We start from the raw sequence: 26,818 nt of genomic DNA on the forward strand, positions 1-26,818 counted from the left end.
CCGGCACCACAATTTAAAACACATACAGCCCTGTGTAAGCAATGGGACTTATTTTTTCCTTTTTTTGCTCTACACTCCCAAAGTTTGGATTTTAAATCAAACAATTACTATGAGGTGACAGTAGAGATTCTCAGATTTTATTTGATGGTATTTTTGTACCAACACCTGTGGCCATTTATGATGTGTATTTTTTTCATGATGTGTGAGTTTGTGCGTTTCGACGAGGACCACAGTAGAAATAAATGTTACTCATGCGGAACGTTTGGTGCAGCATCTGTAGATTCCTAGGGTGGGGAAATATTTTTGTGTTGCATCCGTGTTTGCATATTTACTTTGATCCACAGAAGTTGTGTACAAGTGAACAATCACTTGAACAAAAATGATAGGAGACAAGGGACACCTAGGTGGCTAAGATTTTTCGCTTGTCTTCCCGACTTTCATGCTGTATGAACACCACAGCACAAGATAAACGTTGAGCTAGCTAGCTAAAGCTAACTGACTCAGTCAGTAGCTAGTTAGTATTAGTAGTAGTGTCAGTGTCAGTGTCGTGACCACCCGTGCCGCTTAAGAATTGTGTTTTATACCGTAGGTAGCTACAGTAGCTAGTTATTTTATTCATCATGGACCAATCGGATAGCGTCAATGCAGACCCAGTTGTAAGTTCTGAGAGTGAGGGTAAGTCATGATCATGTCACGCTATTATGATTCGTCACACACTCAGTGCTTTATTGGCAAGCTGTATTTCCCCAAATGATTTGTACTGTCCACATTATGTACTGTAGGTCGTTACTCGCCCTGGAGAAATTGGTGCGGTTTCTGGTGAGTAGCTAAACAAGAGGTGTTGAATACGTGTTGTTTGTTGTGAGAGAGTTTGTAAGTCTGCAATAACTGAATTTCCTCATGCTCCCGACTCAGGGTTGTGAAATAAGATTCCTCTGGAATTAATTGAAGGAAAAAAAACAAATGCAGTACTGTAAATGTATTGCCATTTTATTATACAGTGCCCTCCATAAGTATTGGGAAAATGATTTGTTTTCTTTTGGCTCTATACTCCAACAGTTTGGATTTGAAATCAGATTTATCAGCCTAGTAATGGCTTCCTTGACTTTTATTGACACCTCATGTTGACAGACATCAACAGCAGGCTCCAAAGTAGAATCAAGATTAGACTGTATGTAATAATTAGCTAATGTCATTTTTCCTGATCCTAGTTTGCCTTTCAGTGCTCTGTGCAAGACTTTTGTGTCTTCAGTCTACCAGAAAACAGCAATGCATAGTGCATTTGTTATCATTCATTGATCCACTGAGACCTCATGAGTCTCTCTCTCTCATATGACTCCCTCCTGCCCCCTCCCTCTAATCTTTTTCTTCAGGTTGCTGGGATTGTGCAATAACTTCTCTTACGTGGTGATGCTTAGTGCGGCCCATGACATCTTAAAACAACAAGGGTCGGACAACTCCTCCTTGCCTGTAAGAGAGAGTATAACAGTATGCAGAATGCAGCATCACTAATACCGGTATTGAAGTGTGTTCAAAGTGAACAGTGTTCAAAGTTCTACACTGACTGACTTTCTCTTTCCTTCTCTCCCCCCTGTTCCTCTTCAGACCCCAGCCACAGTTGCGTTGCACTTTGAAGGGGGAAACGGCAACAACAGTAGCCGTTATGACTGCAACCCAGTTTCTACTGCGGTAAATTGACAACACGCCATGCTAATCCCAATCATATGTTACAGTGCATTCGGAAAGTATCTGACCCCTTCACTTTTTCCACATTTTGTTATGTCACAGCCTTATTCTAAAATGGATTAAATAATTTCTCATCAATCTACACACAGTCACCCCACTTTATTACTTCAGGATCGAGCCAAAGAATAACCCTGTCTTTGTCTACAGTTGTACACTTATATCTAGGGACAGGAGGTCTTCCTGACCACATGACCTGACCAGGAAGAGGGCCCAAAGTATTTCCTGCTCAGGTTATGTGGTCAGAAAAAACTCTAGACCCTATGTAGACTCCCATACCTAGACCTTATATACCCTTACCTAGACCCAATATAGACCCATACCTAGACCCCACTTAGACTCCCATACCTAGACCTTATATAGACCCTTACCTAGACCCAATATAGACCCGTACCTAGTACCTACGTAGTACTTTGCCTTATACCCAGTACTTTGGAATATGTTTTTTCAATTAGGATGGATTTTGTTGTTGTTCAGTCTATTGCTGTTTGTTACTCTGTGTGATCTAGCTGTGTTTCAGTGTGTGGTCTCTCATCCTCTTCAGGCTGTGCTGTTTGTTACTCTGTGTGATCTAGCTGTTTCAGTGTCTGGTCTCTCATCCTCTTCAGGCTGTGCTGTTGGCTGATATTCTCCCTACTCTCATCCTCAAGTTCTTTGCTCCCTTCTTCATCCACAAAGTTCCCTACGGGTAAGAGGGCCGATTATATACTTTTTACGTGAGCTATTACAATACCAGGGTGGACTCAAAGAGGCTGACATTTAAAATATTGTTTTTCTACAATAAATGTGCATTTTTTAACGGTAAGTGAACATTTAGAAGAAGACAAATGTATATATATGTTTTAGACTTCAGCGGAACTTTCCATTGCTAATCATGAATTTGTAGCAAAAAAGAATAATAGTCCTTTTTGTAAATGTTATTACAGAGCCACATTTATGAAGGGTCCAGTATATAGATTTGAGTTTTGAAATAGTGCAAAATGAAGGCGAAATGAGAAATGAGATCATGATGAAGAACGTTCAGTGCAGAGCGCTGTTTTGGTCCAAACAAAGCACTTTCTAAAATCTGGTTGAGGTCAAACTCCGGCCTTTACATACCCATTTCACATTTCAGTTGTTTACAAGAATGTGCATATTTGCCTCGATTAGAAAATGTACCATATGTACCATAGGCACCAAAGCGTAGAACTACATGGCTTCACCTTTAACCATAATTTACTCAAACTGTTCACAAATGTTTCTGCAAAATGTTTGCCGATTTGAGCACACCCAAGACACCGACTGCATGGCGTGGAGCGTGATTGTTCATCGTTTTCCCACAGTTTCCGAGTGTTGGTGTGCGTAGCCACGGCAATGGCAAGTTTCCTCATGGTGTCCTTCTCCACCACTGTGTGGATGAGCATTCTGGGTAATGCATGGATATTATCCATCTTTTATGTATTTTTTGTATTTTATGTTGGAGTGTTAGACGGCATCTCTGAGTGTTGTTGTTGTGGGTCTGTCTGTAATTTTTAGTGTGTGTGAGGATTATTTGAGTCAGTGATAAGTGTGTGTTTGTTTGCGGTTGCTACATTATCACAGTCTCACACAGATTTTATGATAATGTGCATCCTGAGAACATTAAAGCTCCGTCAGTTTCATTGAAATCAGATGCAATGTCGCTGAAGTAATCAAGAACCCCAACCGTGGTTTCCAGGTTAAGAGCTTTAGATTTAGGTGATAAATTAACCATTTGCAAATGCCTCATCTGTGAAATATGGTGTAGGGGATTAATGGCTTGGGCATGTATAGCTGTCACTGGAACTGTCTCGCTTGTCTTCACTGCTGACGGCAGCAGCAGAATGTATTCTGAAGTGTACAGAAACATCTTGTCTGCTCGAGTACAAGCAAATGCCTCCAAATTCATTGGGTGGCGCTTCATCGTACAGTAATAGCAACTAGGGAGTTTTTCAGGGCCAAAATTGGAAAGTCCTAGAGTGTCCAAGTCATTCTCCAGATTTAAATCCAATTGAATATGCATTTCATTTGCTGAAGAGGGAACTTTAGGCAAAAATATCTCAAAACAGTACAGGCCTGCAGTACAGGCCTGGCAGAGCACCAGAGAAGATACCCAGCGCCTGGTGGGGTCAATGGGTCGCAGACTTCAGGCAGTTATTGCATGCAAAGGATTGTCAACCAAATACTAAACATGAGTGCTTTATTTATTATTATTTATTATTATATTATTTTTTCCAATTCTTCTGGAGCCCTGAAATAGGGGGAGTATGTTTAAAAAATGTGTACTTTCTAAATGGTGAAAACAATCTGAAACAAAAAACCTTTGAATTGAAGCTGAGAATCTCTAGTAATGATTTGATTTCAAATCCCCCAAAAAAGCTAAAAAAAAAAAAGACTAAATACTTCCTCTTTCCAATACATATGGAGGGCACTCTGTTACCTATTTCTCCGTTGCTGTAAATGTATTTGAATAGTTACCCGAAAATAGCAATTGTTAACAAGAGCTAACTCGTTGTAACAGGACCCGGAAAAAATGAAAGATTACTGATTATGCTGCCTGCTTTAATACCGCCCTCTGGTGGTGCCTGTGTGTAGGTGTGATCTTTGCCAGTCTGAGTTCTGGATTGGGAGAGCTCTCCTTCCTCGCTCTCACTGTGTTCTTCAGCAGGTAAGCTCTCTAATTATCTTAATTATCTTCAAGAATTCTACACAGTTGGTAACTACACAGGAACTGTGGATGTATCCCAAATACATTTGATTGCAAAACATTTTGCAGTGTAATCAATGTGCCGATATTCAAACTTCGATTGCCTCTCTTCCCTCCCACGGTCTCCTCCTCTGACATTTGATTTACTCTCATCAACTCTCACTCTCACATTTCTCACTCCCTTTGCTTCTTCCTTTGCTCTCTGCCCTTCTCTCTCTGTCGGCCACACATTTTCAACCTCTCTCCCTCTCTGCCCCACACTCGCTGTTACTCTCTCTCCCCTTCTTCCCACATTCTCTCTTTCTCTCCCTCCCTCTCTCTCACACACACACACACACACACAGAGATGTGTTGGCGGGCTGGGGCTCAGGCACCGGTGGAGCAGGTGTGGTCGGAGCTTTTCTGTACTCAGCTCTCACACAGGGCGGCCTGACGGCCCGGGTTACGCTGCTCATCATGCTGGTTGTCCCCTTCGCCATGTTGATCAGGTGAGTTTCACACTGATGTTTCATGCCACGTTAACAAGATGTGGTACCGATGCCAGACGACAGTGAGAAATCACTTCTCCCTTTTTTTGTGCCAATCGCTCCTTCTCCTCCTTTCTCCCCCTACCCTCTATCTCCTTCCTACGCTCTTTCTTTTCCTTCCTCATTCCCTCTCTCCCTCCCTCCACCACAGCTATTTTTCCCTTCTGGTCTTCCCCTCATCCTTCCCACAGTGGCAGCGGATGGAGACGGAGCCTGGTCTGTCTGTGAGGGGCAGAGTCACGGCGAAGGGCCGAGACTCTAACGGACGAGAGAGAGACACGGAAACACAACCTCTAGTGGACAACACCGAGGAAGAGGAAGAGGAGGAGCAGCTGGAGAAAGGTGCTGAAGGTGTGCGTCCCTGCGTCCTAATTCTCCACCCTTTCCCCTGAAGTGTAGACTTGTTTACTCCCCTAAGTGGATTTAAAAGCATATAATTGGAGGAACCATGGGCTCTAACACCAAGCATGTGCTTTTAAACACCAGGTTGGGCAGTGGACATGGGTTGGGTAGTGGACAAGTGCACACTTGCAGGGAAAAAGGATGGAAAATTGGGACACAGTGTTTATGTGCTTACAAGTGTACCACCATGGAATGTGTCTTGCCATTGGATTGTAATTATCCCATTATCACAAGCATGAGTATATCCATCTGTGGAGAAGTATTTGATATGTTATTGAATAACCACGCAAGCCATGTTTTTCTTATGTTATAGAAGACAAGCCTACTGGACCATTGTCCTTCAGTGAGAAACTGGACGTTATTAAAGTGAGTACTGTAGAACCCTTGCCTAATAATTGTGAGTATTGTGACACCATGACAGATGTTTACCATGTATATGCCCCATCTGACAGTAGATTCGGCTTTTTACAAAGCCCTATATTACGGTGCAGTTAATATGGGGGTCATGTTACCTTAAGCCAGGCAGACTGCCTGATTTCAGCGACGAATTCGCCAATTGTAAGGTATTCAAAAGCCTGTAAAGAAGACTTTGGCTAGCTACAGTCCCTTTTACTGGTGCTCTGCGGCTCTCACTGAAAGAGGACAGTAACTAATTCCTATGTTTGTTGTTCCCCTTTAATTCCACCTCGTCACTCCAGGGGCTGCTGAGGTTTGTTGTTCCTCTGGGAGTTGTCTACTTCGCAGAGTATTTCATCAACCAGGGTCTGGTGAGTAGGCCTCTGTCGCCCCCGTCAGCTACACGGTGGTACTGCATCTAGTTAGGATACACATCATATCACTTAACCTCATTAACAAACACTCATTGTTGGACATAAGCTCCATCTATAGTTAAGTCATTAGGCAGATGTTCTTATCCAGAGCAACTTCATAAGAGGTGTTTTCCCCTAAGTAAGATGAAAAAGAAACCACCAACCACTCATGTAAAACTTTCTTAAAATAATACAATTACCTGTTATTATACTATAGCAGCCACAGTGTTTATAAATAGAAATCATTAAAAAAAGACTACAAAAGTTCACTGTTGTACAAGTGCAAGTGACTCACCTGTGTTCTTGTACTAATCCTCATTTTTCAACTACCTTCCCAGTTGGAGCTCCTGTATTTCCCAGAGTTCTACCTCTCTCACGCAGAGCAGTATCGCTGGTCAGTGTGATTCAGAATCCCTAGCACAACATACAGTACAGCATTGATTCATTACAAGGCACAATATATATATATATTGTGCACAAGTGCACACTTGCAGGGAAAAGGATGGAAAATTGGGACACAGTGTTGTCGGTTTATGTGCTTACAAGTGTACCACCATGGAATGTGTCTTAGCAGTTCCATGGTGGCAGTTCCATAGTCTGTTGCAGTTAGATTCATATGTGAGTCAGCATGACTCATACTTTTTGCCTTTTAATGATCTAAGACAACATGTCGAACATTGATCGGAGGTGACCTATTTAGTCGTTACACCTACCATTGAAACTGCCAAATCGCCTTGGCTAATTTCTCATCCGTTCGACCACTGATTTTCTATGCCATTTCGTATGTCTGCTCACTGTGCCGATGTCTACATATCCCCTGAATATTGGAACAATTAGTTCATTAGTTAGGCTGTTTTAATAAGCTTTGAGTCCTAGGCAACCTGCCCAGTGGTGAACATGTTGTTTGAAGTACAGTATGTTACACAGAACGTCTGAGGAACCAAATGACGGCACACAGAGAGGGTAGTGTTTCAGCCCGAAGGCGTATTTAATAATAAAGAATAGGGAGAGGGGTAGGGGAGAGAGAGATATTCCAAGGGGGGGTCGTTGAGGTCCGGTCCGGGGGTCGATAGCAGGAGGTCCAGTGTTTGGGGGAAGGAAGAGAGCCGTGGGATAATCTGAAGGGGTAGTCGGGGTTCGGTCCAGGGGTCGTTAGCGGGAGGTCCAGTAGCTGAGAGGGGTAGGGAGCCGAAGAGATTTTCATAATGGGCACATTTCTATTTTGCACAGTAATTTCCTTCTCTATGTCTCCAGTTGAGACAAACTACTCCATACAAATAAAAACAGGCTTCTCAAGTGTGTGTGTGTGTGTGTGTGTGTGTGTGTGTGTGTGTGTGTGTGTGTGTGTGTGTGTGTGTGTGTGTGTGTGTGTGTGTGTTCTCAGGTACCAGACGCTGTACCAGGTGGGGGTGTTGATCTCGCGTTCCTCTCTCTGCTGTGTGAAGATCAGCAGAATTTGGATTCTCTCCCTGCTGCAGGTGAGGGAATGGTGGATGAGAAGAAAGAAAGAGAGAGAGAGAGAGAAGGGGGTAAAGCTTCCTACACAGTTTTACAAATCTTGCGGTCAGAAAACCTTTCACACCACAGGAGACAAGGAGGATTGGAATGTACATGGGGGGACAATGACATATCAAACATGTTCTGATATGGTGCCAAATAAAAAGGTGAAAGTCCTGTGCACCATGCAGCCCCGTGCCCCGTGCAGCCTCTTCAAGGTGAAAGCCTTGAAGGGAAAAATACCTTCTAGGATGAGCAGGGCCTGTTCAGCTACATCCATGCTCGGCTTACCAAGCAACAACAGGGTGGTGGACTGGGTCAAGGCAGTCAAAAGTGCATTAAGAGAGAGAGAGCAGGTAGTTAGACAAGAGTTTTTTGTAGTGGTGCTATCTATAGCATCTAGCAGGACATAAGAGGTGTGCGCAGTAAACTCTTGTTGACCTTTGAGTTTACCCTCATAAATGTGATCTATGCTGAGTTGCAGATTTACAGCATCCACCAATTGCAATCGGTTGACCCCTCTGAGGTGAAATCGTTCATCCCTCTCCTATTCTTAATCTCTGCGCCTAGCCCAATAGTGTACTTTCTAAATGGTGAACCCAATCTGAAAAAATAAACCATTGAATTAAACCAGAGAATCTTATACTTTTCCTCTCTGTATTTCTCTCTCCCTTTACATTGTTTGATCCCACCTGTCTTTCTACTCTCAACTTTATCCATCCCACTCTTTCTCTCACTGCCTCTGTAAACCCTCTCTCTCTATGTCTCTTTCTCTTCTCTTATTCTCTTGTCTATGCCCCCTCCCTCCCTCTCTCTCTCTCTCTCTCTCCCTCCCTCTCTCTCTCTCTCTCTCCCCCCCTATCTCTCTCTCCCTCTCTCTCTCTCTCTTCACAGTGTGTGAATGCGGTGCTGCTGTTTCTGTCTGTGTACTACCAGTTCCTGCCTAACCCGTGGGTGGTGTTTGGAATAGTTCTCTATGAGGGGCTGCTGGGAGGAGCCGCGTACGTCAACACCTTCTACTTCATCAGTGAGGAGGTCAGTCGGTTGACTGTGTGCGAGGGTGGTGGTGGTGTTCTGTTTTGTGTCCGTCTACCTGTTCTTCATGTCCCCTAAAATGGAGCTGCAGTAACACAGAATAGTGTGAGCGTGAGTCCCCTAACCTCTGTCTTTCTCTCGCCCCCCTGTAGACTGGAGACAGACAAAGGGAGTTTGCCATGGCTGCAGCCAGCGCGGGAGACAGTCTGGGCATCGCCCTCTCCGGCCTCACTGCTTTCCCCGTCCATAGATACTTCTGCTCATTATAAGACAGAGAGAAGAAGGAAGAGTTGAGGGGTGGAAAGTGCAGAGAGGTAGCATTATGCTCTACTGTGCCTTGGATTGACGTCATGTCACATCGTGATACATGGCATTTTATTTTACTTCAACAGACTAACTTTTACCAATGATGAACAAAATTGGGAGAGTGTAGTGGGGCCTTTGCGGTTGTTAAATCTCTTTACAGGACACAGATTTAGCCTTCTTCTAAATACTAAAAAATATCCTCAATGGAGATTCACCTCTCTTCATTCGTATTCATCCCTTTTTCCACCATCACCAAAACGTTTTTTTTATTGATTGCTAAATGATTTATATTTTATCTTGTTCTTAACGTTTGGATTTGTATATTTTTAATATTTATTAAGCTACATTCCAATGTGCAATGTCTTACTGAAGTATTGTATTTTACTCTTCTTTCCTGCTGATATGTGTATGAAATAATGAATACTAACACTAGCTTTTTTGCACTTCTGGTTAGACGCTAACTGCATTTCGTTGTCTCTGTACTTGTACTCTGCACAATGACTAAAGTTGAATCTAATCTAATCTAATCTATTTACATGGTGTGGGCTCTAACCATTGTTATGTCAACATGAAATTGTAACGTATGAAGACTGACTGTTTTTATTTGATTCTTGTTTTTACAAATTATTAAATGGTTTCATTCGATCAAAATATGCTTTTTCTCCTGGTTGATATTTCTTGACTTTTTCTATAAATTGCAATATTGCCAATTGGTATTTACTTACACGCCAATTTTAAATAGTCTTCGCAGTTTTCAGCTTGAATGCACTATATAAGTTAATACAAATAATTGAGTATACATATAGTAAGCAGAATGGTATGCCACACTTATGATCCTTTATGGGATGTGACTGTGCGCGTCCCCGTTTCCCCTCCCGTTTCATGACTGCGCAACGCGCGTGCGAAGCCGGAAGTTGCACACAACCCGTACGGCGGCGGCGGCGGTGGCGAACCGGTGATAAAGAAAGGAACGGGCCGGCGAAAAAGAAGAGCTCAACACATGGAATAAAACATTTGGACTCTATCTCGAAGTCCTCCCCTCACACATTTGACGGTACGTGTAGTTGTGTGTACTTACGATCGATCGCGCTTTTATTAGTTAAAAAGACAAAACAAACGAGCTAACTAGCAGGCTATGCTATCCAGCTAAATTGCTATAACGATAGCTTGCTGGCTAGCTTGTTGGCTTCATTTTGTAAGCACCTGATAAGCGTAGCTAGCCACCTAGCTTACCGGTAGCAGGTACCCATACAGCTAGTACCTCTGTATTATATCGGCTTTGCTTGTACTAGCAGAGACCTAGCTACTAGATAAAGACAGTATCAATCACGAAATAGCTCGATCGATACCCGCTAACTCACACCAACTGCGATATTATATGATTGCCGAAGAACACTACTTGCTCGTGAGAAAATCAGCAATATTGCTTAGCAAGCGCAGATCTAGCAGCATTAGCTAGCTAGCCTCCTAAAAATAATTTCACTAACCACGGACTAACTTGATTTAACGAACATAAATAAAAGATTTCCTGGCTTGGACTATATGAGGCAGTTTAAGTGACCAGCTTTTTTCATTTCTCTGGATTGTAGCAAACTAGTTTAAGTGATCTTTAGCTCATCACAATATGTAACTAGAACATCGACTAATAGAACCAGCCCGCACTTAGCTAGGCCTATGCAAAGTTATTTGGTTAACAACTTATCAACTATGAAGATTTAGCTAGTGTGAAGTTAAACATATTATTATGATAAAACCCTAAAAACTTTCTAGCTACCAGAGCTGATCGAACAGACAGTATTTGGATTTGAGTGTATGTAGCAGTGCTCCATTGATCCTCTCTCTCATTCCCTTCCACAGGTCTCACTCTTCCCTCTCGTACCTCTTTCCTGAAAGTGCCTGGACCACAAGGGTGTGTCTTAGACTAGGGGGGTCAGTGGGTGTGTGACCGCGTGTGAAGGATACACACCCTGCAATTGCTTGGTCCTGCAGGAGGACCCTCCCCAGAGAGAGTAAGGAGTGTGTGTGACCCTCTCTCTCCATATGTGTGTGACAATGGGGGACATCAGTGACCTGGACCGACAGATAGAGCAGCTCCGGCGCTGTGAACTCATCAAGGAAAATGAAGTCAAAGCACTATGTGCCAAAGCCAGGTAACACACACAGATTAGTTAAGTCACACCCAGTGTTCAGTGGGGTGAAACATTCAGAACGTTGCAGATATAGCAAATAAACGTCCCTGATCTACCCTGCGCAAACAGCAACTGGAAAGTTCTGCACGTTTCAAACAACACAAACCAGAACTATTTAAAATTATTTTGCCTGCTAATGTATAACACCGAGACCCTGCTCAATACACAATGTGCATTATCTTAGCATCTATAACAGTGTAAAAGCTGTACTATCCCTAAGTGTGTGTGTGTGTGTGTGTGTGTGTGTGTGTACATGTTTGTGTTCAAGGGAGATTCTGGTAGAAGAGAGTAACGTCCAGCGAGTGGACTCACCAGTCACAGTGAGTGCCATTCTTCATTAAATGTACTGTTATTCAATTGGTAATGAAACAATATAATATCAGTTTTATTTTTTTTCTTGTATGTGACATCGGTCTTTCTCTGTTCCTACCACAGGTGTGTGGGGACATTCACGGACAGTTCTATGACCTAAAAGAATTGTTCAGAGTATGTATAATCGCCTGTCCAATTACCATACAATCCATAATGCTGTATGATTCCCATCAAGGGTGTCCTATTCTGTTTCCTCTGCTTTCTCACACTTCTCTATAGCACTGTGCTCAATGGCACTGATGCGCAACTCAATTTTCACGTCTTGTTGCCTCAGAGCCAGAAATCTGCTTGCTACTGACACAGCTACTGACACAGCTTACTGGAAACTTTAAAGTAAAAAGGTCTCTGTTCTATACTTATAGCAGCCACTAATCAGGTGGCATTGGCTGTTAATGTGACAAAGGGCCATGTATTTATTTCACCACTTCAATTTGGTCAGGCTCTAATGCCAATGCCACCCCCATACCATAGAGCTTGATCCACTTTCGGCATGCCATTTTCTCCTAATCAATCCATGTGTGAACTGTGCAGGTAGGGGGCGATGTTCCAGAGACAAACTATCTCTTCATGGGTGACTTTGTGGACAGAGGCTTCTACAGTGTGGAGACGTTCCTGCTGCTGCTGGCACTGAAGGTACTTACGAAATGCTGTTTTTCAAAGGGACTTATTGGATGGTTTCTATTTGGATGCTTCCAGGGATGTAGTTGTAGAAAAAAAGGTGGGTAAACGCTGAACACCAAACAAAATTACGGATTTTCGTAAATTATGATTTAAAATATTTTTATTTTAAAAATTATTTTTTAATTTAAAGCTTCTCACCCCCCCCCCCCCCCAAAAAAATAGTGCCAGAACGGGGTTTATGTGCGTTTACCCTCTACTTCACTGGAAACTTCCCCGTCATAGTTAAAGAAACACTATGGTAGAGTTCTAATGTTGGACTAGAGTCAAAAGGTCTTACTAGTATATTATATTGTATTGTTGATTGTTGTTGAGCGAGGAGCAAGATCCCAAAGCATTTCACTGTCAATTACGGCTGTATGCGATGTAAGTGACAAATACAATTTGACTTTGTTTTTGAAAAGGTGTCTTAACCCCACCCAAACCTTTAGCTGTATTCGGCTTGGCCACACCCACTCCACCCCTGTTATTGGTCTTTTGCCCGGAAGGTTCGCTCTTCTAGGATCCAGCTAATGAGGACCCCACCCCTTCTCCCTCAGGTGCGGTATCCAGACAGGATCACCCTGATCCGCGGGAACCACGAGTCGCGTCAGATCACGCAGGTCTACGGCTTTTACGATGAGTGCCTCCGCAAGTACGGCTCGGTCACAGTGTGGAGATACTGCACTGAGATCTTCGACTACCTGTCCCTCTCTGCCATCATCGACGGCAAGGTGTGGCCCCATGCTGTAGTCTCATCTGTTCACCTTGTGACTGTTTTAGTTCAAACTCACTCAAGACACGACTCCCATGTTTTCTCCAGTCTTCCTCCCCATATGTTATACGTCATCTGCTTCTATGAAGACTAAGAAACTATGTCTTGTAATTGAACTAATTAATTCTCACACATTTGTTTACTCCATGGGAAGAATGTTTGAATGTAATGAATTTTAAAAACCCTCTTCACAGGGCTTTGATTACACACGGCCCTCGGTTACTGTAGTTTGTAATTGTGTCCCTCTTGTTGTGTAGATATTCTGTGTGCACGGGGGCCTTTCTCCCTCCATCCAGACACTGGACCAGATCCGGACTATTGACAGGAAACAGGAAGTGCCTCACGATGGCCCCATGTGTGACCTGCTATGGTCTGACCCCGAAGGTGAGACTGTTCTGCACTTTCACTGTAAATGTAGTCTCATTTTGGGAGGGGGGGGGGGGGGGTATTTTGTTCAGATTTTTTTTGCCTGTGGTATTTGAGAAATAAGCATTATCATCTCATAAATGCACATTTTAGCAGCCAGTAGCATAACATGAATTGATTTGTATCACTCCCTTCCTGTTTCCCTCTCTTAAGACACCACAGGGTGGGGTGTGAGCCCAAGGGGGGCAGGCTACCTGTTTGGCAGCGACGTGGTGGCCCAGTTCAACGCAGCCAATGACATCCACATGATATGCAGGGCTCACCAGCTGGTCATGGAGGGCTACAAGTGGCACTTCAACGAGACTGTGCTCACTGTCTGGTCTGCACCCAACTACTGCTACAGGTGTGTGTGTGGGGACGACGACTACTTGGTCCATGCATTACAAAATGAACAAAATAATGATAGTGCAGGTTTCTAACAGCTAGCAAGACCTGTTTGTATAGTCTGTGAGGTATTACTTCAGCACAGTAGAGAAGATGCGTTCTCCTCCCAGTCACTAAATACTTGTGTGTAGGGACAGTTGTTTATGCTTTGTTGGCCCGTGGCTGTGTTCATGTTGCTGTAAGCCTCTTGCATTTATAGATATGCTTCTAGAGCCAATGCTAGTGATTTTGTATTGTAGGTTTAATCTACAAAATCTTGCTTTGAAAAGAAAATACATTGTTATACACAGTTTTTGTAGAATGGAATAGTTTACCGTCTACTGTATAATAAATGTATGCAGGTAGCCAGTTCAGGAGAGCTGTCAAGGAGTCAAATTTGTCAAATGTGAAGTGCCTTTGAGGTGCCCAATGCACTGCCAGTCTTGCCCTAGTTACTGAGTCTTTGAGTTTGTGTTATCCTCAGTGACTTTATAAATGTAGGTTATGTAAAGTGTGCTTTTTTTTTTTTTTTTCTTGTGAACTAAAACACACAGGTGTGGTAATGTTGCGGCCATTTTGGAGCTGGACGAGCACCTGCAGCGGGAGTTCATCATATTCGAAGCGGCTCCGCAAGAGACCAGGGGCATCCCCTCCAAAAAGCCAGTGGCCGACTACTTCCTGTGACCTCTCGTACGGGAAGGAGTTTGGAGCCTTTATGTTAGGATGCCCGTGTGTTGACTCTCTTTGGTTCAATTTCAAACCGACCTCCTGGCCACTTGTTGATTCCTCACCTAAAGAGCTGAAAGGGGCCGGGTCAGTGTGGCGGAGACTGCTCCTAGCCTGTCTGAAAGATAGGTGGCGCTGTGCGCCACACTGACGACCGCCTGTTCAGTCCTTGGACAGGGAATCAAGAAGACAGTATCCAGCGGTTACAGGTTGGCATGACACTGGGCCCATGACTGTTGTCATTTCTCTTCAGCTCTCTAAAATGGCCATCACCTCTCTTCTCTCTTACCCCTCCCTCCATTAATACCCCTCACCCCCTCTCTCACCCCTGTAGAGTTGATTGATATTTGCCCCCCTTCCTAACGCAGTAGTATTTTTACGTTTGAAAATGTGAACATTGTCCTATAGATGGAGGGGTACCAGGAATGTGATATATAGAGATGGTTTTAATATGTAGATATAGGAAATATCTCCCCATTTCTTGGTTGGAATTTCCATTATGCATACTTTTTCTTAAACTTTTCTTCTTTATCTGATTTTTGTATAATTGTTGCAGATGATTTTTCCAGTTTGCTGTTATTTCAGTTTTCTGTTTGCCTGTCTTCTGTCTCATTTTGTCCTCAACAGACCTAAACTCAATGCTGCTCAGCACCTAAGCCTCTACACTCTGAAACAAACAAATAAACTGGTCAAACAGGATCATTACATATGAAACTGTTGTTTCCCCCAATGCCTCCAATCCACGAAACTCTGTAGGACTCACTGTTGACTTTTCATATTGTGATAATAAAATCTTTTTGTATCAATGCTCTTTAATTATCTGAGGTGGGTGTTACAATTAATGTGAAGATGTATTAGTGCTTATTGAAAGTAGATTGTGTGATACGCCGTGCTCCCACAAAAAACGCTAACGTGTGAGATCTCTTGCTTGGGTGAATCCTAAACTTCTAAATTCTATTTAACCAGATTGGCAGTTACTTTAATAGAGAAGAAGTTGAACTACACTGAAGCTACCCTTTAAGAGAACTATAGTCTTTCAAACTAAAGCTACTTTGAAAAAGTAGTTCACTACATCAACTGCTTCTTCCAACACAGGACAGTCAGTTACTGAAAGATGTCAGTATGGCAGAAGCTGAAACGCCAGAAAGATAAAGTGTAGTGGGGAGACGGGAAGCAGTGAGGGAATAAAAGTAGGGAAGTATTTGAAGTTCGAGGTTTAGAATGAAAGTTAATATTACTATTTTTTCTTTTCTTTTGCGGGGGATGGGATGAAATGAGTAGCTACCACCAAGCTACAGCAAAATGTAATTCAACTAACAGTTGAACGACATGCAGTGGAGCTCCTCCCCAACACTTATACGTGCTCTTTTACTAGTGATTGATGCAAAGCGAAGCAGAAATATCTATTTAGACCAAGCCAACTTTCAAACGTGCATAGAGGTCTAACTCACATTGCTTACATTTATATTTTTCAAACTTATTATACTTCTTAAACTACTCAAACTTGAAAGTACACATTTTAACATGGAAATCTATGGAAATGAAAAGATTTTTGGACCACCCTGCTCTTATACCTGAAGTCCCCAGGTGAAGGGAAACGGTGAGAGGAGGAGAGTTTGTCGATGCGAAAAGCAATTATACAATGAGCAAAGCGATGCTGTATGTAGCTGCTATGGCAATGAACTGTGTGTGGGCGATCAGATCAGCTCGATGAGTGTGCGAGACGGTGTCACTGTCACCTTGATTACTCCAATGTCACTCCTCCTTTGCACCTACATTATAAACTTTCATTTGTAGGCTAGGTTGTAGTAACCTCATGATGGGTATAGGGTGGGCAAATTTGAGTATCATGCCCGGGGTGGGTATGTAAATAGCCTAAACCTATCGATGTTACATTGAGCTGGGTGAATGGAATATGAATAACAGTCATTCAATAGGCTGTAATAGAAATAAGGCCATGCTCATAAAAACACTGCCTGGGGAATAAACTCGGGAAGTTATGGCAATTCACTGACGTTGCAAGATGCAACGGTATAGTATGTTTCCCCTAATGCTTGTACATTGTAAGAGGTCTGATGGCAAGAAATGTGTTCATTTGTTTTGTATTTTTCAACAACTGAGTAACACAGAACTTTAAACTCTAAACAGTTATAAAACATTCCAGTTTAATACCTATGAAATAACAAAAACACAAGATAATCATTTTAACATTGAACCAATAACATAATGATAGAACACTGAAATTGCCACAACTCCTGAAGTCTTAGATCCAAATAGCTGGAGCTAACAATGGCCTTTATAGGTTAAAATTATTCAGCGTCTTTTTAATTAAAGATTATAAAGAACTCTACTTTGTTGCAGCCATTGATAATCCAAAAATAAGATTGTGGCACATTTTTGGTGCTGCTATCTGCTTTATTTATCACCTGAAATCTGTTCTGACTGGCATTTTATTTATTTTATTAGATCGGTCCCAAGTAATGATATTGTTTTGACAGTGAAATAAATAACTATAGATAAAAAGAAAACGCCAATACACTATTCACATCACTTATGCTCCAAAACTCTTTTTGCGCCCTCCATTCTGTCAAGAGTGAGGCCAGCCTGTTAACCGAGATGCTAGTGTTCTCTACAAGAACTTCCACCCTATGAGATTCTGTATTGAATATCTCATTTATATCTAAGCGTAAAAAGGTGGGAAGAACAACAATGGACTACAACAACGCTGTTCGGTTCGAGTCAGTGAGAAGAAGACGTACAGACAACTACAAGTGGTCTCTGAACATAAAGCAGATATGCTGAAACGTCAATTCTCTCAACTGTATTTACAACAGGGAAACAGTAAAATGTACTAACAAAACTGAAATTGACAGCATGATCAGCCAATAAGATTCCTGTGTTGTCAAAGTATTACTACAGTCACAACAACAGTCTCCGCCTCTGGGATGAGGCATCTTTGGTAAGTGGGTAGGAATTGGTCCAGGAACTTCACATTTCATCCAATCCACTGCTACAGATTTTGGAGTGATATTCCCTTCGTCTAATCCTCCTCTCTTAAGCACCCAGTAGGAGGTGTCCTTGAAGAAATAGGCATCCCCTGAGGAGAAGAGGAAGAGTGATTGTGCTCTGTTGTTGTTGGTTTTAAGGTAGTTGTGGTGTGCTTGAGGGCTTATTGCATTTAATTAGAATTGCGGGATGTACAAAACAGGCAGTGCAGACTAAGGATTCAACTCAACCTCAGACTATCTTTGAACAATTAAAAAAAAAAAAAATATCACATAATTGCCATCTTTCACCTTTGAGTGTGATCTGTCAACACGCTCGCTATATTTCGCAAATTTACGACAGAGTTTGAGTATTCAACTTTTTAGATATCAAATTACTTCATTAAGTAAGCAAGATGGCGGACAGAAAAAACACTTTATTCACGTGAGCCCTTTCACTACAGCTTTGTGTCATTAACATTATTTTCTCAAACTCATCTTATTTCTTTCATTCTTTCAAAAACACAAATCTAATAAAGGTCAGAAATGTCACAACCACAGCTCAGCAGGTATGGATATGATGCACGGGTCATGTGAATGCAAGTGTTTTTTCATTGAAATCGGTTAATGCTTGAGACAAGGTAATTCTTTCTAGCTTACTGTACCCCTATCTAAAAACAAAATGAGCAGATGCTAATGCGATTTCACTCAGAGAAATGTCTTCAAATCCTTGATGTGAGTCATCGTTTAGCCACCTGCTACTACTGAAGCTATGTCACTGCATCCCCTGAGCCTACCAATCTATGACTAGACTTCTACAACATCCAAATATAAAAAGGAGTATATCTAGTCACAAATGGGGCAAGGTCCACCTCTACCTCTGTTGAATTCTAAATGGACCCCTTCTACCTAGCCACATCTTGAGACCTGAGATGGATGAGTGAAAGCAACCCAGCAAATCAGAAGGCAAAATAAAGACATTACTCCGATCCAGTCCTGTCAGATCTACAGGAGAGCCGATGGGGTTTAGGGCTAGGTGTTGATTTGGAATTCAACACTTGAGTATCTCTCTTACCGGCTTCCCAGCTGATGATGTCGTCGGGGTCAGAGGGCACCCCCACCCAGAGCGAGGCCATTTTGGGGTACCCCCCCTCCAGTTTTCTGTCCCACCCGCCTTCGTCAAACCTCCAAAACTCCCCCCCGCTGAAGAGATATGTCTTCCCGTTGTGGGCCCACACGAACACTGCATCCACCTTCTCTGGTGCCTGCCCCGCTGTGGTAAGCATACCCCATTCTGCCAGGGGTCGAGGGTACCCTGGAAGGGAGGCCCTGTCCTTGAACAGCCAGTATTGGGCACCTGCACAGAGAGACGGGAGGTCTTAGGGCAACAAGTGAGACACGGGGGCGTGAACAGGACAGTATTCAAACCGGTGTTGAAGAAAAATGTAATCTCTAGTCTAAACTACGTAATAAGCTTTTCTCAACATTAAGCTCAATGTAGTGCATGCTTTCTGCTTTCACACCACTCTTTACAGATCTGCTGAGGATAACAAGCATTGTGACAATACATACATGTCCACAGCTATATATTTTTCTCTCACCAATGAAGAAGATGATGTGTCCATCGCTCCTCTCATAGACTGCATCAACCCTGTCCATCCCAGGAGGGAGTCCAATCCAGAAATGGTGGATAAGTGCTGGGGTGAAGGACACCAGGGAACCCCGCTGCTGGGCCCTCCAGAAGAAAGCACCTAAGAGAAAGAGAGAGAGATGACTTGAGCAGTACTTGAGCAGACAAGATGTTTCTGTACACTTCATAATTCACGCTGCTGCTGCTGTCATAGTAGTCAATGAAGACAAGTGAGCCAGTTCCAGTGGAAGCCATACATGTCCAAGCCATAACATCTCTTCCACTATATTTCACAGATGAGGTTATTTTTTCTCTCATTTGCATTTACATTTCTGGCATTTAGCAGACGCCTTTATCCAAAGCGACTTACAACAAACACATTTGTTTAAGTAAGTGAGCCATCTATCCATCAGTCATCATAAGAAAAATTAATCTATGGTAGGACCAGGTCGTTTGCAATTTCTGAGCTCACCAGTGCTTTCTAACTTTTTAAATGATGTTCCAAACTGTTGATTTTGGATATATCATTTTTCTGATATTTCAGCAAAAAAAAAGCATAGAAAGTGTAATTTCTGAATGGTGAAACCAATATGTAAACAAATACCATCAAATAAAAGCTGAGAATCACCACTTGAACCGAATAGTAATTAGTTTAAAGTAGTGTTTAATTTAAAATACAAACATTTCGAGTGTAGAGCCAAAAGAAATGTGCAATTGTGCCAGTCGCAGCTCCTGCTTCGATTCAAATGGACAAAAGACTTCCAATGGCCAGGTGGAAATAAGACCATCCTTACCCTTAAAGAAGAAGACCTGTCCTCGAATGTTAGCAATGGCATCATATTTCCCCACACAACGGTCTGGCAAAGCAGGATCTGGGCTGTGTGTGTGTGTGTGTGTGTGTGTGTGTGTGTGTGTGTGTGTGTGTGTGTGTGTGTGTGTGTGTGTGTGTGTGTGTGTGTGTGTGTGTGTGTGTGTGTGTGTGTGTGTGTGTGTGTGTGTGTGTGAGCGAGGAGGGAGAGAGAGTGGTTAAGCTGCACATTTCATATCACATACATTTACATGATATTGTGACACTGAAGAGCATATGAAGAGGCACACTGACATGGACATGGGCAACCAATCATTCTCCAACTTCAAAAGGGTCCCATATAGTATGGCTGGCCTTGGTCCTGGAGAGCTACAGGGTGTGCAGGCTTCTGTCCAAGCCCAGTACTAACACACTTCATTAATGCTAATGAAGATCATGATGAGCAGCTATTTAATAGATGTACATGGTGTCTACGTTTACAAAACAAGGCAGCAGTAGTAGTATTTACAAAATAGTGCTCACTGTTGAGTCAGCCAGGGAGGAGTAGGACTGGGAAGGCGGGGCAGGTTGGAGGTGGTGGGGGTCAGAGTGGGATGGGTGGTTGACTTTTTTCTTTTCCCTGTGATAGAAATAACATAATTCAGAAGCACACAATATTCTACAGAAGATTTATTCGACCTGTACTCACCTTAAGTCTAGTTGCTTGGTATGGCTCACTCAAATATTATAACACTGGACCAGACACACCCTCTTAACACTGAGTATGAGGTATTACCGGAGACATACAGTAGGTCATTAACGCTCAGAACCAGGAGAGCCCTTAACAGTTCTGTGCCAATATCAATAAGACTTTTAAATGAACACTGGTAAACATTGTACTTTGTATTTTTCATGTTAACTGTGTCTGAATTTGTAATGTATTAGCTATTTGGTGTTTATTGTGTATTACTGTCTGACTGATTGCCATACCTGAAGTTCCTCCTGGGAAAATCTTTCTATCATCAATATAGCATCTGTTTCCTAAGTTTGTCTTGTCTAGGTTTTATTAAAAAAAAAGTGTTGGGGTGGATGTGTGGGGGTGGGGGTGGGGGGGAATACCGTATAGTGCCTGTATCCCCAGCCTGTCATCCATGGGCAGTGTGTAGCTCAGAATGTCTCCCACAGTCCCTTGGTAGTATGGTCTCATGATGGACAGATCAGAGGAGGAGTGAGAGAGGCCCAGGGTGTGGCCAAATTCATGCACCGCCACTGTGAAGAAGTCAGTGGTGCCACTGTCATCTGAGAGAAAGAGAGAGAGATGAAGGGAGAGAGAAAGACAAGGGGAAATAATAATTTGCGTGTTAATACATTATTACATAACACCTGTTGCAAGTGATATGGCATTTCTAGGCCCACTGATAGACAAGGACTGACTTAATGAAAAGCTTAGCCTCCTTTCGCAGCTACTGTTACTCTAACAGAATGCCTGTAATGCTTATTGAAGTTTTTAATTTCAAAACGGGATGTGCTCGCATGCAATATCAGCCCACTCACGTCTGACAAGCAATGAAAAGCTTAACTGAAATATAGTTTTGCCGTTGGTACCATCTTGCTGGAGCACGTCAGCGTAAATATGTAATATGTAATACGTAAATGCGTAACACATAAACACTTAAATCTATGTAAATACTAAATAAAAACCAGAGGACACCAGCATGTAAAATAAAGTACTGCCCATTTGTGACTCACCTCTGTAGCCGTAACTCCAGTTTTCTTCATTGTCAAAGTGGGTATCGCCTGCCATGTCAGTCGTGCCAGGAAAGAAGGCATGGGCCAGGGTGCCACCTTTGCCATCGAAGGGGTACCCGTCCTCGTGGTAAGAGCTGGTGAACGACACTCTGATGTCCCCCTCCCTGTCAGGGACACTCCGACTGGGCTGGAGAAGGTGGAAATTAAGGGGGACCAGATCACCCCACACCTGGAGGGCGTAGGTCAAGATTAGGTCCACCAGGTCTGGGCGGAGGGAGGGGGACCGGGCGGGAGAGGGGTAGCTGTGCACACTGGAAGGGGGTGGGGGGAAGGGGTGATACAGAAAGGTAAAATACAACTTCCATGAATTAGGACCATCCGTCCATTGCTCTGAGTCTAATTTACCAATTCAAATGAGATTATCATGGAGACATTAAGTCAATTGATGATATGATAGAGATAGAAATGGTCGCTTTATTACATCGGTTGATGTAATACCCTCTTGATATCCCCCTTTTTCCACTTTAGAACTTGAATCCAATCACACATCCAGTCCAGTTTGAATTACACAAACCCAATTTACATTTTCACTCTCCTTTTGTGTTATGTGACATTTATTGAGACGCCGGGAAAGTTGAGAAGGAAACAGAGGGGAGGATTGACAGGGAAGACTGCCAGACCAAGGCAGTGAAATTGGGGGACTGGGTAGAGTAATGTGCTTTACCGCTAAGCCATGACACCGGCACTCATACTTAACATTCCTTAGCAAAGATTACAGTACAACTAAGCAGTGACCAACCTCCAGAGCAGTACAACTAAGCAGTGACCAACCTCCAGAGCAGTACAACTAAGCAGTGACCAACCTCCAGAGCAGTACAACTAAGCAGTGACCAACCTCCAGAGCAGAACAACTAAGCAGTGACCAACCTCCAGAGCAGTACAACTAAGCAGTGACCAACCTCCAGAGCAGTACAACTAAGCAGTGACCAACCTCCAGAGCAGTACAACTAAGCAGTGACCAACCTCCAGAGCAGTACAACTAAGCAGTGACCAACCTCCAAGTGATATAATTCTTTTGCCAGCTCAGGCCGGTCAGAGCATATCTCTTTCTCCTCTTCCTTCTCCTCTTTCTCAGGAGGTCTTCTGCTCCGATGATGTCAGGGAGAGAGCAGCGAGGAGTCTCCATGAGAGCCAGAGTGGCGCTATCTGAGGGGGAGAGAGGGAGGGGGACAAAGATGGAGAGAGACATTTCAACTTTCACATCATAGGCGAAACCCTTCAAAAAACTTTGACAGTGCATCAACTTGTGGGACCAAGACATAACAGGGCAGAGAAGGAACATATCCAAAGGAAAGATGGAGATACAGAAACAGAGAAAGAACACTGTGTTACGCATGCACATATAAGTGGTGTGAAAGTCCAGTGAAAGGTTGAATGTACTTTGATTTACCCAGTGTTCCTGTCACCTCCAGCCCAGCGAATCTCTGCATCTGTCGGAGAGCTCTCTTGATACCCTCCCTGGTCTGAAGCCTCCCAGTGTGGGGGTCTGGAGGAGGAAGGTACCCATACCGACTCAGCCAGTCCTCCAGAGAGACAGTGGATATATGTGAGACAAATACGCACACACAAACACACACTAATTCACTCTAACACAAACACACATGTATCTCCAATGTTTGAACAAATATAAACCTGCACACACACACACACAGACACACACAAACACAAGCACTCACACACGCATGTGCACACACACAAATATAAACACAAACTGCTTTCTGTTGATATAAATGTTTGTGCAAAATTGTCTGCTCAATATAAATGTTTTATTTATTTTATTTAACCTTTATTTATACAGGGGAAACACACTGAGACCAAGGCCTGTTTTGCAGGTGCACTCTGTCCACAATATTTACACAATAACAAAACAACACATAACAAATACAACACAGTTCCATACAGAACCATAAAAAAACATAATATATTAGGAGAAACAATCACATCTTTCACCATGGAGGTCCTCAATTAACACCCTAAATTGCCCAAGCGGCACCAGAACATCTAACCGAAAATGTTTCTGTAGAAACTTTCTCCAGCAGTTAGGTGCACCACAACTAAAATACCCAATACGTAAGGTTGTTTAAGGCAGCTATCAGTCATTTGCATGCAGGGTTACTAACAAAATGTAAACAACGGGTAAATGAATTTTAACATGCAAATAGCACTACATTTCTATGACCTATTTGTTGTGCTCAAGGAATTACATTCCGTGAGAGTGTCACAGGCAGGGTTCGAACCTCTACCGTTAGGCATCTTTAGTTTATATGCCTCACCGTGACCTACATCTTCCCGAGAGTGTGATTCTAAATCACCTCTGCTACAAGAGCAGCACTACGTTTTTAAAACATGATTAGAAGCTATACATAATTTGTTTACAAAGTCTCCTACTGAATGTCAACAAAAACAAACAATACAATAATGTGTCCTTATTTATTTGATTATGAAGAGGTAAAACACGTGTTATTCACTCATAAAGGTAATTAGGAGTCATATTAATCATAACCAAGGAGTATCTTTCATTTTTAATAACTTTAATACATTAAAAAATCACTGATAGCTGCTTTAACGCAAAGACTTAAGTCATGTACACACTTGTTCACAGGACATGCTTACGGACATCTCCCATTGATTACACATACCTTATTCACACACACACACACACACACACACACACACACACACACACACACACACACACACACACACACACACACTTATCACTGTGACAGTATGTAAATATTCCAAGAATATTTCCTCCAGAGGAACTACATTGGTAAACAAACACCATGTTAAGTAATGTGGTGCTAAATTTAGGCCACCCTACAGTATGTAAATTTTTGTCTTTTTCTTCTCATTTCAACATTCCAGTTTCGTCCTGATAACAAGGCAATTGCAACATATGGATGTGTCGTATGTGTCTGAGGAGGAGTATAATGCATTTTAATTTATAAAGGCGTTTTATTATAAGAACTGAATTCATATACAATTCAATAACATAGAATAGTCTAAACGAGTAGAGTACTCACCACTCCACGGGAATGCTGGACTGCCGTCGGGGCGCATAGCGCGATAGAGATGGTAAAAAGTAATGCGGCTACAGTCACCAAGATCCGATACCGCATAATAACTCCACAAGAGTTATATATTTCGCTCACAAGAAGATAACACGGGGTGCTATTTCCTCAGCTTAGTGTGCAGTCGTCAATAGCTATCCAGCTGCTCAACATACAACTTCTCCACAATCCAACTCAAGTTTAAAATACATAAACATAAACATCTCGTTCCCGGGTAAGTGGGTAAAGCTAAACTGCAAATACTCTTTTTTCGTTAAAATAGCTGTATTTTCCCTGTCTGTGTTTCCTTCTTGTATCGTCCCCTGACAGGGCAAGGACAGACTGTAGTAGACCATAGTTCTTCGATAAGGATGCACTTAAAAAGGGAACCCCACCTACCTTTGGTCATTCACTCAGTCACCCACTCTCTATCCACAGTCCAAACACACACACACACACACACACACACACACACACACACACACACACACACACACACACACACACACACACACACACACACACACACACACACACACACACACACACACACACACACACACACACACACATAAAACCTTTAAGAATTATGAAAATATAGGCCTGATCTTGATGTAACACATCTACATGAACTCCGAAACTGAGACGACAAGTGGAAAATATTAGTATTCTGCAGCTACTGTACATACAAGCCACAAGCGCAGAGGAAATAGGGGTAGTAGGGGACATAAGAGAGGAGAGGAAAGGACATTTAGGAATGTAGAGAGATGTGGAGGAGAGGGGGGGATTTCACCCACATGACCCACAGCTTCCCACATGAATTTAGAAGAACCCACACGTCATAATTCATAGCGGCTAACAGTATCCACATCTCTTCAGATTCAAAGCAGAAAAAGATGCGTATCTTTGGGTCTCACCCACATAATGGGCTGACGAGAGATGAAAGAGAGGAGAGGGGGAATGTGAGAATCAATGGAGGGTCTTTGTATGGATGGGGGTGAGAGACGTGGGCCCAACTTTTTCCTGCTTAGTGGAACTGATGTCAAGAGAGGATGTAGGGAAGGGGTGGGGGTAGTAATACAGGACACCCCCTGATGAGAATTCAAACCTGCGGAGTATTGTGTTTGTAAAAATAGAAAGAGGATGTTTTTGAGGTTCCAGAGCAATTTACACAATACATTTAGCTTCTTTATTCATCTATTTCTCTCATACTCCCCAGCAACAACCTCCCCAAAAGGGTGAGATCACTGATGGACAAGTCAACAGGGTCACATAGCCATCAACCTTTAGAACATTGCACCATACAATTTCACTAGGTCAAACTCTTCAAAAACCCTTCAAAACTAAATACTCCCTGATACCTTAAGAACGTCTCACATGTGTTGGGGGGTAATTCGTCTTTCAGGTAATCAATGTAAGCCTTTCAATGTATTTACATTAAAATAGGGGCTATATTGCTTAATGATCAGTGCTATTGTAGCATGCATTGGGAGAACCATAGCTATAGCTAATAACAAAGGTCAATCAGAAGAAAAAAAATGTTTTGATCACTGCTTTTATTACCATAAGCAATAAATACACAGCTCTAAGTATACGGCTGTAGTGCACTGTAGTAAGTCTGTGGAGGAATGATGGCGACGATCGTAGCGCTAATTTACAGCGTCAGCCTGTAGGCATGGCATCTTTGTGCATATCTGCTATTCTGTTGAGATCGCCCACTCTGCATCCCAGTTCTCCCTTTTCCCACCTGGCCATAAAATAAGATTGGTGTAAGAGTCTATGCTTACACCAATCCTACTTTTTGCTTTGAAATCAATGTGGGGTAGTGGGCAAGTGCACTCTTGATGTAAGTCTATACGACTTTAATGTTTTGCCATGTGTCTTTTATTGACTGTGTTTATCTTTCATGTGTAGTGCATTGCATTGCATTAATGTACGAAATGTGCCATACAAATACAGTTTTATTGATTGACTCCTTTAGTGGTCAGGAAGACCTCCTCGCCCTATCCAGGCCCCACTCCCCT

The 26,818-nt window shown here is 42.6% G+C and overlaps 3 protein-coding genes across 5 annotated transcripts; 2 read left to right on the top strand and 1 right to left on the bottom strand.

Moving 5' to 3' along the window:
• Window positions 1-317: 317 nt before the first annotated feature.
• Window positions 318-9,668, top strand: cln3 (CLN3 lysosomal/endosomal transmembrane protein, battenin). 3 transcript variants are annotated; one of them, XM_083677131.1, is made up of 15 exons: window positions 318-675; window positions 783-819; window positions 1,374-1,470; window positions 1,606-1,689; window positions 2,352-2,431; window positions 3,066-3,151; window positions 4,336-4,408; window positions 4,792-4,935; window positions 5,126-5,325; window positions 5,690-5,742; window positions 6,075-6,143; window positions 6,524-6,579; window positions 7,570-7,663; window positions 8,577-8,717; window positions 8,870-9,668. In XM_083677131.1, exons 1-15 carry the CDS (start codon window positions 621-623, stop codon window positions 8,984-8,986), a joined length of 1,386 nt encoding a protein of 461 aa, XP_083533257.1. In that variant the 5' UTR covers window positions 318-620; the 3' UTR covers window positions 8,987-9,668. The 3 variants fall into 3 exon arrangements, with proteins under 3 accessions (XP_083533257.1, XP_083533258.1, XP_083533259.1); XM_083677132.1 differs by having other exon boundaries at window positions 5,126-5,316; XM_083677133.1 differs by having other exon boundaries at window positions 318-656.
• A 274-nt stretch (window positions 9,669-9,942) lies between these two features.
• On the top strand, window positions 9,943-15,347 carry LOC310809727 (serine/threonine-protein phosphatase 4 catalytic subunit B-like). The gene is made up of 9 exons (XM_083677148.1): window positions 9,943-10,077; window positions 10,881-11,173; window positions 11,481-11,532; window positions 11,648-11,698; window positions 12,116-12,217; window positions 12,802-12,975; window positions 13,274-13,400; window positions 13,596-13,785; window positions 14,360-15,347. The coding sequence occupies exons 2-9, from the start codon at window positions 11,064-11,066 to the stop codon at window positions 14,487-14,489; spliced, it is 936 nt and encodes a 311-aa protein (XP_083533274.1). The 5' UTR covers window positions 9,943-10,077; window positions 10,881-11,063; the 3' UTR covers window positions 14,490-15,347.
• A 1,967-nt stretch (window positions 15,348-17,314) lies between these two features.
• On the bottom strand, window positions 17,315-24,863 carry LOC310809712 (matrix metalloproteinase-25-like; the record flags this gene model as incomplete). The annotated part of the gene is made up of 10 exons (XM_083677125.1): window positions 17,315-17,628; window positions 18,591-18,872; window positions 19,117-19,266; window positions 19,940-20,022; window positions 20,476-20,572; window positions 21,052-21,231; window positions 21,682-21,992; window positions 22,737-22,887; window positions 23,132-23,264; window positions 24,768-24,863. The coding sequence occupies 10 exons, from the start codon at window positions 24,861-24,863 to the stop codon at window positions 17,357-17,359; spliced, it is 1,755 nt and encodes a 584-aa protein (XP_083533251.1). The 3' UTR covers window positions 17,315-17,356.
• Window positions 24,864-26,818: the final 1,955 nt, after the last annotated feature.

This window comes from Argentina silus (assembly GCF_951799395.1).
Source record: "Argentina silus genome assembly, chromosome: 9".
Classification (NCBI taxonomy): domain Eukaryota; kingdom Metazoa; phylum Chordata; class Actinopteri; order Argentiniformes; family Argentinidae; genus Argentina; species Argentina silus.

Excerpts from the sequence above, each read along its gene's own strand:
- cln3 (XM_083677131.1), top strand. The coding sequence starts at position 621 with ATGGACCAATCGGATAGCGTCAATGCAGACCCAGTTGTAAGTTCTGAG. Across the intron at positions 676-782 it reads TGTAAGTTCTGAGAGTGAGG|GTCGTTACTCGCCCTGGAGA; the intron begins GTAAGTCATGAT and ends TATGTACTGTAG. Across the intron at positions 5,743-6,074 it reads AGAAACTGGACGTTATTAAA|GGGCTGCTGAGGTTTGTTGT; the intron begins GTGAGTACTGTA and ends TCGTCACTCCAG.
- LOC310809727 (XM_083677148.1), top strand. The coding sequence starts at position 11,064 with ATGTGTGTGACAATGGGGGACATCAGTGACCTGGACCGACAGATAGAG. Across the intron at positions 11,533-11,647 it reads GAGTGGACTCACCAGTCACA|GTGTGTGGGGACATTCACGG; the intron begins GTGAGTGCCATT and ends TTCCTACCACAG. Across the intron at positions 11,699-12,115 it reads ACCTAAAAGAATTGTTCAGA|GTAGGGGGCGATGTTCCAGA; the intron begins GTATGTATAATC and ends TGAACTGTGCAG.